Genomic DNA, 12,547 nt, shown 5'->3' with positions numbered 1-12,547 from the left:
ATCTACAATAAAAATTCTGTTGCTGGGTATGTATATACCTGTTTTCTGCATTAGTGTTTTTAGTTTTGAAGAAAGAGACCTATATAGGACGACTTTGGCCTCTCCTAATTGAATTGTTATATGAAATCCAACTGGGCAATACAGTATGTAAAATCAATAGAGAATAACATTTGTGATAAACAGTATATAGTGACTTGATAACCATCTAATTACTGAAGGTGACCCAACTTTTAGATAATGAAAAATGATTGATTCTACTCAATATACCAGGCGAAGAGACTAGTGAAAATCTATGGCCCTTCATTAAGCATGTACACTATACTTTCGATCTGATTTCCTATATTTAGAATATACTTGTAAAAACAGATCCATAGGGCTGGGGTTATGGCTTAGTGTTAGAGTGCTTGCCTAGCATGTGTGAGGCCCTGGGTTCGATCCTCAGCACCACATAAAAATAAAGGTATTGTGTCCATCTAGAACTACAAAAAAAAAAAAAAAAAAAAGAAAGATCCATAATAAGATTGACATGGTTTGGGGCACTAATATCATGATGTCAAACCAGAAGTATAGGCAGTAAGATTAGCTAATACTTGAAGCCCAAACTGAAGGGAAACGTGGGAATAACTGGTACATGCCATGCCTGAAGTCCATCACCCAAGAGTTCTACCAGTGTTCCAGGGCCATTTAATTTTTCAGCTTCCAACAGCTCCAGCATAATTTTCTTTTCAGTTTGGCCTCTCAAAGAAGTAAGGATGAGGCCAGGCATAGTGATGCATCCTTGTAATCCCAGGGTTTGGTAGGTTGAGGCAGGAGGTGAGGCAGGAGGACTGTAAGTTGCAAGGCCAGACACAACAATTTAGCAAGACCCTAAGCAACTTGAGATCCTATCTCAAAACAAAAAATGGGCAGGAGATATAGCTCAGTGATAAAGCACCCGTGTTCAACCCCCAGTACCATCTCCTGGTGGAGAGGAAGCGGGGAAGGAACATGGATACTATGAATTAACTGGATCTAGGGATAAAGGTAGGCCCCTTGTCTAGCACATGCTAGGCACTGGGTAAAATCCTCAGTCCCACATACATAAATAAATATAAATATCCAACTACAACTAAGATATATATAAAAGCTACTCATACATGTCCTTTTAGTTGTAGATGGACACATCATCTTTATTTTTTTAATCTGGTGCAGAGAATCAAACCCAGTGCCTCACGCATGTGAGGCAAGCACTCTACCACTGAATATAGCCCCAGCCCTCATACATATCTTTATACTAGACTGAAGGATGGACAGAATTACAGGACTCTAGAATTTTATAAACAGGCATCTCAGAATGGGCTTGATATAAATACAGTGAACCTATACAAATAATCTTGGAGAACACTTAATATCAGATTCCTTTATTTTTCCAACACAACTGAAACAGTTTTATTAAATAAAAGTTTATTGTCTACTGTTTACACTCATGTTGCTGCTATAAGTACAACAACAGACTTAAATTCCTAGCATGAATTACTCATTGTTCACCCCCACTGAACTACAGACTTTGCTTGAGAATTAGATCTTTGCTTTAGGGATTTAAAAAAAAAAGAAAAGAATAGAATTGGGGCATATCATCTTGAAAGAGTATTCTCAAGTGACTGGCTGGAATTAGAAGGCATAGCCAATACAGTCAAACAGCACGGTATATGCTGTCCCTGGGAGGAAAGGAGGAATGAAAAACAGGAAGAGTAATCAGAAGCAATTGTTTCTGGCAACAGAAATACCGTCAATGCTTGATTTTGCTCATGTGGGCTAAGTGGCTGCTTTGGTAAGGAACAAATAAAAGACGGGGATAGGGATGGAGAGGGGGGGAGGAACATGGATACTATGAATTAAAAAAGTATAAAAAGTAATTATCTAAAATATAGATTAGATATAAATGTTCCAGAACTCATCAGATAAGCTCAAAAATACTGGAAAGTGGCAATTTGAACTATATTTATTTTTAAACAAGGGGGGAATATTAAGTATTTTGAATGTTGTGTGCAAAACTAATCCATGTCACCATCTCACTGTCATGATTTGACACAGCAAGGTAGATGCATTGGTTTCCAGCATTACAGGCAACACTAGATGTACACTTTTTAACGAATAATGTAAACTTCAGTTTTAAGGCAGCTGGTACTAATGCTGCACACAGGCTTAGCTCTGTGCCCATTTCAGAAATGGGACTGTTAGCACTTGAAAACAAGAAACTGAGGGAGGAAAAGGGGAACCAGCATTATTTGACAAAAACAACGTGTCAAAATGTTTTCCCTTTCACACACACAAAAAGAAATATTTGAACATTTAGAAAAACAAAGCACCCATCCCACCAACTTCAGCCTGTTCCTTAACAAATATTTCAAAATACTGATAAATAATTGTGACTGCAAGTAGGATTCCAGTGCCAGATCCAATGGCCCCAAGGAAGTCAGCTAACACCGACAGGGCGCCAATGCACAAGCCACCAAATGCAGCTGCAGTGGGGATATACCTAGAAGACAAAACCCTTAGTCAGGCAGTGAAGCAGAATGTGAGAAGTGACAGAAATAAGATGGCAAGGTTGCTTCTCTAAAGAAATACAAATTAATCAAATGGGAAGAGTATAGCATTGATGGGTTGTACATAATGGACGACACACTGATGAGAAACTGTGATTAAGGCAATGACTTGACTCCCGTATTTAAAGAAAAAGGCTAATAGCCAAAAAAGGCAATATGTAATTTTTAGGACAGAAGATCAGAATCCTTGGCTGAGATTTAAGCATTAAATATTTAATCTTTTTAAACAAGTAAACATGTCAACAAATGGAACAAAATTTTGAAGATCCTCTTCAACAGTGATTCAACCTTAGTTGACATTGGAATTATGAGGAAGATTGTTTTTAAATAATGGGTTTTTATTTAAAATAAGGGTGGGGAGATCTGGGGGATATAGGAGATGAAAAACAGAATGGCAGAATGATGGCAGTTCCTGAAGCTAGAGGTTCACTACAGCACTCCACCAGAGCGTGCTGAAACAAATAAAAAGTTCACATGAAAACACTAGTGCCTTTTCAACAAGTCGTGCTGGAACAACTGGACACCCATCACACAACACAAAATGAACTCAAAAGTGCATCCCAGACCTACACAGAGAAGCTGAAACTTCTGGGAGAAAACAGGAGTACAACTTGAGTTTGGCAATGCTTTTTTAGTTACTTCACCAAAAACATCAAAAACAAAATAAACTTGGGTTTCATCAAAATTAAAAACTTGTGCATCAAATGAATAGCCAGGCATAGGGGCTCACTCCTTTATGTGGACGCTGAGGCAGGAGGACTGAAAGTTCGAGGCCAGTCTTAGCAACCTAGCGAGACCCCATCTCAAAATTTAAAAGGACTGGAGTCCTAGCTCAGTGGTAAATCAGCTCTGGATTTAACCCACAGTACCAAAAAGAGAAAGTGAAAAAATAACCAACAGAATGGAAGAAAATATTTGAAAGTCGTATTTTTTAATACAATTGTATTAAAAAAATAAAAATCCAAACCCAATTCTTAAAACTAACAAAAAGACAACCCAATTAAAAATGAGCAAGGGATCTGAACAAATATTTCTCCAAAGAAGAAACAGCACAAATAGCCAATAAACACTTGAAAAGATGTGCAACATCATTGGTGATATGGAAAATCAAAACCACAATGAAACACCTCTCCACACACACTAGGAAAACAAAACTCAAAACATTAAGAGCTAGTGCTGGTGAGATGTGCAGCATATGGAACCTCATCCACTGCAGGAGACTGTTGCAGCCACTCTAGGAAGCAGTTTAGAAGCTCCTCAGTATATTAAACTGTTACTATATGACCCAACACTTCCCCTCCTAGACTAATGAAAATGTACATCCACAAAAAACCTGTACAAGTATGTTTGCAACAGCATTATTCATAATAGACAAAAAGTGGAAACAACCCAAATTTCTATCAGCCAATGAATGGATAAACAATGTAAAAAAGTCATACAATGGAATATTATTCAAGAAAAAAGGAATAAAGTAATGATACTACAACACGGATGAACAGGCAAAGTGAAAGAAATCATTCATAAGAGTACATATTTATATGAAAAATTATACAGAATATACAAAATAGATACATCTATAGAGATAGAAAGTGAAAAGTAGTTGCAAGGGGTGAGGGGACTGAGGGAGTCAGAATGAAGACTAGTGGGTTAGTGAATGAAGAATAACAGTTGAGGGATGAAAAATTAGATCGTAATATTCTAAATTAAAACCCTATACTTCCAATAAGTACATCTCACATTATGTGAATTATTGTCCAATAAATCTGTTAACAAACACCAATGACAAAATAAATCACTGTTTCTGAAGGTGGGACAGTAGTACTTTATAAAAGCCTCCTGGAGATTTTATGTCCAGCCAGCCAACAATGATGAATACTGATCTATATCATTTTCACACTGGACTGAACATAATTTCAATTAAAATACTTTGCTTAGGGGTCAGTTTTAATATGGAGAACAATTTAAGTTTTGCGTTAAATTTGTGTTTTCTTGTGTGATGTAGAGGACATCTACTTTTTGATATGCATTTGAACAGATAAAGTGATAACAATCAGTGATGAAAGGTTGAAATGCACCCACTCCTATGAAGGACTGACTCTAATAGGCTTGCTTACCTATTAAGCTCATGAACCATAGAGGTATCTCTGTGACCCCTCATTACCATTTGCTGTTCTTTTAGCTGTTTAGCTACCTGCAAGAAAAAAAATTTTTTTTCAAAATCAAACTTCTTTTTTTCATACTATAAATATTAAACCCAGAGGTATTGTATCACTGAACTATGCCCCCAGCCCTTTAAAATTTTATTTTGAGACAGGGCCTCACTGCCCAGGCTAGCCTCAAACTTGGGATCCTCATGCCTCAGTATTCTGAGTAGCTGAAATTATAGTTGTGCACCACTATCTCCAAAGTCTTAACAGCTCACTGTTTGCTATCATTTCTGTGTGAAGTGCTTTCCACACACTAAAAAGTACAATGCAAGAACCTTGAAGTTAGATTTGTATCATACCCATAAAACCTGAATAAAACTGAGGCCTCAATGCTGCCAACTACATGTTAATCATACCCTAAACCAGTGTTTCTCAACCTTTTATTTTTCTCATTATCACCTCCCTAAAGAGAAACTGAATTTACTAAGGAAAAGATTTTGTTAGGTAGGGTTGAGTTTTGGAGGAAGAAAAAACATTATATTAAGGATTTTTCACCTTGCAGGAACCAATTTCTTGCCTGTTGGGGATAATATTGCCTCATTAAAGAATGTATGAACAAAATATAAGTATAAATTACAAAAGAAAGAGTAAGTCTATTACTAGTTTCACACCTAAAAAAATAATTATTTCAAATAAACCACATACTTACATCTTTGGCTGAGGAACCAGACACTTCTATCCATGTCTTAGAAAAGAATGCACAGGATCCCAACATGAAAATGATATAAACAACCACATGGACAGGGTCCTCAAATATGGCACCCATGGACTCAGGAGGAGAAAGATAGTAACAGAGGCCGCCAACTGGGTAAGAACGAGCAGGTCCTCCCCCACTGACATCCTACAAACAAGAATAAAAAGGACACATGTCCAATCTGACTGATCAAGAATATTTTTTTCTTTTTGGGGGGTAGGGACAGAACCCATGGCCTGGTACATTCCAAGTACTCTACCACTGAGCTTCACCCTCAGACATTTGAGATGTTGCCCAGATTGGTCCCAAACTCCTGGGCTAGAGTGAGCTCGTAAGCCTCCTGTATATCTGGGGTTATAGGTTGGAATACATTTTTATGAATTTCAAATTTCTCAAATATTATTATAGTGTTTTAAGTTTAAAGTGCCTAGAGCCAATGATTCTGTATAACCATAGGAGTTAAGTTTTATTTTGCTTTGTTTTAGTTTTTTTTTTAAAACCTTTGTTTATTTATTCATTTTTATGTGGAGCTGAGGATAGAACCCAGTGCCTCACACAGGCTAGGCAAGCGCTCTACCACTGAGCCACAACCCCAGTCCAGGAGTTAAGTTTTGCATCTATTACTTCACTCCTTTAAAATTGTATAGCATCAATTGTGTACAATGCATTTTGAATATATTAACAGAAGAGTAAATTTTTGTAAATTTAAATTATATCTTACAAAATCCTTTTTTTCAAAACCTTTCTGAATATAGGAATATGATCACAATTAATCTCTTACATTCAGAACCTCAAATTTTCTGAAATATGTAAGAGTATCCAACTAAAGGTCTTTAATGATTATTACAAGTATTAATAATACAATCAAAATACTGACAAAAAAAACAGCTCATTGCCTAAACTTCTTATGTTTTATAATTATAAGAAATAGTCTTTTTAGGGGCTGCGGATATATCTCAGTGGTAGAGTACTTGCCTAGCAAGTGTGAGGACCTGGGTTCAAACCCCAGTACCAAACAAAATAATAATTTTTTTAAATGTTGAAAAAAATAATATTTTTATAAATATTTATAATAATGGGTTTTTGTAGTAATAAAAATGAGAATAGCATGTATTTGTTCATATTGACATCATAGGTCAGAAGGGTAGGAAAACAATTTGGGTCTGTAATGATTAAAATATCTGGCTCCTGAATTTAAAATTTTCAAAAAATTATTTACTATGCTGTAGAATCACAAATCCCAGATAGAAAGCACTGTTTTCAGGCCAATTCAATTTACCAATAATTCTCACATTCAAAAGAATCTTACTCAAGATCACAACATTATCTATACAGAGCCAACTCCTCAGTACATTTATTGCTATGAAATTCCTATCATGGTAATAACTATTGCTGAACGAATAAGGGAGGGACTACATCCTCCTTTTTCTCCTCTTCATCCCCTTCTCCTAGTTATAATTGCCAGAATACAAAATGTAATTAAATTTCTGTTAAATGAATAGAAAAGGAGTATTATGAATAAAAGGAATCCTATTCCCTTCAACTAACATTCTAAATTAACTGTCTTTTCTGCTAACTTTAAGTTTTTTAAATTACTCTCAATAAAAGCAGAAAGATGTTACCTCAAGTTATAGTGCAAAAGACAGCATATTAAAATAAATACTCAGAACAAGCACCTTATTCCAAGAATGAGTATTTTAAAATACTGGTTTTAGCAGAATGCAAATCCTAGAATTATATACTACACAAAAGAATATAAGAAGTTAAGGCTTTTTGATTTTTGTTTTTAAGTATTTTTAGTTGGTTGTTTTTTGTTTTGTTTTGTTTTGTTTTAATTTTATAATTTTAAGAAGGAAATATTCCTTTGTCAGATAGAAGTTTAAACAAATCAAAATTTCATCACTAATAGAAACTCACACCTCAAAAGAAACATGGCTGGGCTGCTTTAGAAGAAGTTATTATAAAGAGGATCTATAAAAGAAAAGTCAGAATTTAATGGATTCTTTTTCTAACTCTTGTTAGTTTTGTTAATTACATGCTGATTTCCAGCCCAGTTAATCACAAGCTAGTTTACTGCCATTCAGGCCATGAAAAATAGAGGGAAAATAGGAAAGAATGATTCTAGTATCCCATATGTTAAATGCAAATTTTATCAAATAAAAAAATTGCTACAGATAATATAGGAATAAGACTACAAAACAAGAAATCACTTTTCATGAAAGCAATTGTGATTTCAGACTAAAAGCTCATTCAAATGATATATGAAAATGCTTCCTAAACAGTAAATAGTAAAAAATACTTGGTCCACCTTAGTTTTACAATACTTACTAATTCTAAATAAATAAACTCTGTTATAGGCAAATTAATCTGAAAATGTTATAGCAACTGCTTTAATGTCTATCTCATTCAGTTAAAAATAGATCCATGAAATGAAAATTGTATTAAATTATAATACTTAATATAAATAAATGAAATACTCACAGCCCACTGTCCTAGTAAATTTACTAAAAAGTTGCCACTAAATCGAACAGACAGCATCTGGGAAATAACATACAGATTTGAAACCAGAGCAGACTGAAGAATAATGGGAATGTTCGAGGTGTAGAAGAGCTTGATGGGATAGCTACTGTACTGTCCTCGATACCGGGCCGACTTAATGGGCAAATCAACACGAAATCCCTAAAAAATGAAATGAAGAGTAAGTAAGAAGAACTAAACTGTACATATCAAGAAAAGAACACAAGTAATAGAAGGGGGCATAAAAAGATAATGCAAACCAAAAAGCTCCCCTTTTCATACACCAACTTTTTCTTCTATTTCATAAACACCAATATTTTACAGCTTCAGACTAGAGGGTAAAGAATAGAATTATTTGCTTGACTTAGATCTTGAAACACTGGCAGGTTAGACACCAGCATTTCAAATGGCATTTAAGAGCAAAATAAGAATTCACATCCCATTTACTTCAGTGAAAAGATTTTACTTACCTGAAAATATATTACAACAGCAAACACGAAAACTGTAGCAATGAGGTTCATAAGATTGGGCAAGTTCTGCCGGTAAAAAGCTTCCCTTAAAGCTCGGACTTTGTCTGTCCTGGTTGCCAACAAATGAAACAGAGCTATGACTGCACCCTCAAACTCAGTACCTGAGAAATCAAGACAGAAACAAACTGTACAGGTCTTTTCCAAAACTGTCTCAAAGGTCAAAACAAATAACCTGAAACTCCAGTCAAAGGAATTCACCACTTTTGCTTTACAATAGCGTCATGTGTGCAGATTCTAAACACATTTAGATCACTGAGGCAAATCTATCTTTTTGTATAAATCTGAAGTTTTCTCAAGAGACTATTCTTTATGAAAATATCCAAAGTAGGATTCTACCAAAGAAAATATTTCATTAATGAAGATTTGCCTCCCCTTTATACTTTAGGGAAAGGAAAGGAATATTTTTAGGAAAAATAGAAAAGCAGCAAAGCAGAATAGAAATGTCAGAATCAAAGGATATAAGGTGACTCTATCAAGCTCGCTTTTAAGTTTATTGTAACATTAATAAACCATTATTGATATTTTCTTAAGGCTGGCATCAGAGTTTGATGTTAATCGGTTAGATAGGATGACAACTGAGAAAAATGCAGAGGGGTAAAGGGGAAAAACAGAATGGAATCTTTCAAAACTTAGATGCTATTACAAAGCCAATTAGAGGAAAAGCAAAAGTATAAGTGCTCCCTAAAGATATGGTAAGAGACAGTCTTTTTCGCTTCAGAAATCCTGACCCACTTTTCATCCCTTTAGGAATACTGCAGTCGGTCAGACAATTGACTTTTGCAGCAATGGATTAAGATCAACAAACAACATTTTTAAGATCTGTTTGCAATCCCTGAAATTTTAAATGAGCAGAGGCTAATACATAGTTATCATTCTTTGTGAAGTACTATTGCAGACTCTACACATCTCTGCTTATCAAGTTTTGAACAAATAGCATTTGTTGTCTCCTGGGGCAGCAAACCAGAATGGCTACAGGCATGTATTTCTACATTATGGACTCATGTCCAGCACACATCCAGCAAAACTCGTGCAGTTGCAGTCACTGTGCAATGTACCTCTGCCAGTGTTAATGGTAGTGGGACTAAAGGCCTTCCAGACAATGGTTTCACAGATGTTGGTGGCAATAAAGAGGGAAATACCAGACCCCAAGCCGTAACCCTTCTGTAGCAGCTCATCTAACAGCAGCACAATCAAACCAGCAACAAACAACTGTGGGGAAAGAAATGCATGTAAGCGGAAGCAAGAATAAACTCAAGAAAGAGGGGAGATGAACACCATGGACTATTTCAAAGTACTGGCATTTTCAATTATCAAACCTAATTGTTGCAGTATCACTATTGGGAGTTTTTGACCTGCTTTAGTTTTAGTCAAAGTCAATTCTGAAAATCAGAGGATCAGAAATATTGTTACATTATAAAGCAGACATTTCAACTTTTAAAGTATATTTATAATATCTGAATAGTTTCTCTTATAATGTTTAACCAGGGCCTATTTGAAAAAGCACAATAGAACAAATATGATCACAGATATATAGAATTTGACAGCAAGAAGCTAAAAACATCTCAAATACCCCCCAAGTAAGTAAAAGGCTGAAAGAATTATAGAATAATACCAAGATGCAATTTTACAGTTTCCATTTAAGAATAAGTAGGAGGACTATGTTGATACTTCTCAAAAAGTAGTATGTATATAATATTTTACATATTACAAGCACTACATATGTCTAGAATAAATCAAAAAGTAAAGCACACATTAATTTATGTATACAGGTTATAATCAATGTAAAAACACATTCTATTCTTATGAGGGACAAGGATTGGATGTAAATTGAAGACAGTTAAAAATCTGCCAGATATTTAAGCTCATAATTTTTTTAAAAAATGAAAGCATACTAACTTTAATTTTGTGATATTGAACATTCTTAACTTTCTTCTTGGAGAAGACATTTCTGTAAAAGCATGCATCAATTAAAAACAATCCATAGCCTTGCAAGTGACCTCCTCAGTCATATGACTCCTTCCCGACTTGAATAACCTAATCAAGAGGGGAAGAAAATATGCTTCTATGCCCCCAATTTCACACAGGTCGCCCCCAACACTTTTTTTTTTTTTTTTTTTTTTTGGCAGTGGTGGGCATCTAACCCAAAGTCTCACACATGCTAGACAAGTGCTCTACCACTGATACTTTAAAGAGAACCTTCTACAGAAGTGAGGAAGTCACTTCAATTCTTCCCAGCTCTGAAGCCACTCATCTCATTATCTACTCACTTTGTCTAAGATCACCTGTCAGAAGAGAGATCAAACTCACTACAGTATACCATTTAAGCATGCTTACCTTATACAATGTTTTTTCCTTAACTCCTATTTCAGTGGTTGTACAAAGCCTAACTTTTCTACCTAAGGTCTTTTAGTTTAATTTTCAATTAACTGGAAAGGGTACAATTCTCAAAACTTCTACAAGAGATCACCCTATACTGTTTGAAAACCAAGTTTGACATTTTGACAAAATAAGAAAGAAATGAGGAGTTAGTACTAGATTTTGCTTTGACAGCAATTATGTAATGAGTGAAGACTTCAAGCACAGATACAGAAACCCATCTCCACGCAGGGAATACCAACCAGCTGTCCACAAACCGTCAAGCAACCAGACTGCATTATCATGCGCTCTGATAAACGACCTGTCCAAAGTCACAGGGCAGCTCTGGAATAACTTTAATTCTCCAGACCCCCCTATGTTGGAACAGTGTCAGTCAGACTACAGAGTGGTTCATCAATCAGACTCAAGTATTTCTAGTGGGAAAATGAAATGATGAAGAAATCTGAGAAACGGTTTTTATAATTAAGGGAATAAGATTAAAGAAGCTAAAAATCATGCATGCCTTTGAAAAAGGAACCAAATCAGGAAGAAACAGCAGTATCTCCATGACTAGCACTGTAAAAATAGAGGAGTAGCTGCATTTACATGTAGAATGTACATCTATGTACATTATGAACATATGGAGTGAGTGTAAAAGTACCACTTCACATTTCCAAACCACACACACACACACACACACACACACACCACTTAGTACAAAATATACTTACCTTTACTACATGCCATGCACATTGATATTTTCTACTTGTGTTTTAAAGATCTTAATCAAGTCCCACTACTTAAATTTCAAAACCCATTAATAGAAAAACACTGGCCATGTGAATAAGACAAGACAAATTAAGATGAGAAATACCTTCCATAAAAGCATGCAAGCAGTTTTCAAAACCTATGTTTCTAGGTGAAAACACTGATGTCCAATCATAGCTCTTCAGTGTATCCACATATTTTCAATGTTAGCAATGCCTTGAAAAGACACAAATGTGTCACTGCCCACCTATAATCAAATATGACATATTTCTTTGTACATTAATACTAGAAGAGTTAACCGTAACACAAACATTTGTATACCAGCATTTACTTGAAGAAATTAGTACATATACACTTGTTTCATTTTTAAAATATAATAATTTTTATATTTGTGAATACTGAAAATAAATATCAAAATAGTTTAACTCCATTTTATATAAATTTAAATCCATAGTTGACTCTATAAAAAGTCAATCCTTATCTAACTAACCCAGAGTTGTTCACCTAAGGTCACTTAGGATTCCAAATATATCCTTAGGAAGGTACTAGAGAAATAATGCATAATATTCTGAGAGCTAGATGCCAGTTCTCAATGTTTTGTTATTGTTGTTTGTTGTTTGTTTTAATCAGGGTTCTTTGGGCTGAGGGTATGGTTCAATGATAGAATACATGCTTAGAATTCTTGAGGCCCTAGATCCTGGGTATAATCCTCCTCCCCCAACCAAAAAAATCAGGGTTATCTTAAACTATGGGTTACCAGAAACTCAGAGGCTGAGGCAGGAAGACTGCAAATTTGAGGCTAGCCTTAGAAATTTAGAAAGGCTCTGAGCAACTTAGCAAAATCCTGTCACAAAATAAAAAACATAAAGGGCTGGAGTTATAGCTCAGATG

At 35.1% G+C, this 12,547-nt stretch overlaps 1 protein-coding gene across 2 annotated transcripts in view; it reads right to left on the bottom strand.

Annotated features, from left to right (window-relative positions):
* Positions 1–1,345: 1,345 nt before the first annotated feature.
* The window catches only part of Sec61a2 (SEC61 translocon subunit alpha 2), a 29,709-nt gene continuing 18,507 nt past the window's right edge, over positions 1,346–12,547 (bottom strand). The window contains exons 7-12 of one of the 2 annotated variants that reach the window (XM_076831493.2): positions 9,589–9,742; positions 8,474–8,634; positions 7,968–8,165; positions 5,442–5,633; positions 4,700–4,776; positions 1,346–2,518 (exon numbers count right to left, since the gene is read on the bottom strand). In XM_076831493.2, coding sequence (XP_076687608.1) covers positions 2,332–2,518; positions 4,700–4,776; positions 5,442–5,633; positions 7,968–8,165; positions 8,474–8,634; positions 9,589–9,742 — 969 coding nt within the window. In that variant the 3' untranslated portion in view covers positions 1,346–2,331. The remainder of the gene's footprint in view (positions 2,519–4,699; positions 4,777–5,441; positions 5,634–7,967; positions 8,166–8,473; positions 8,635–9,588; positions 9,743–12,547) is intronic. The other variant, XM_076831494.1, reaches the window with a different exon arrangement.

The sequence above is a fragment of the Callospermophilus lateralis genome, chromosome 13, assembly GCF_048772815.1.
Source record: "Callospermophilus lateralis isolate mCalLat2 chromosome 13, mCalLat2.hap1, whole genome shotgun sequence".
Lineage (NCBI taxonomy): Eukaryota > Metazoa > Chordata > Mammalia > Rodentia > Sciuridae > Callospermophilus > Callospermophilus lateralis.
This window is presented reverse-complemented; position numbering and strand designations above follow the sequence as displayed.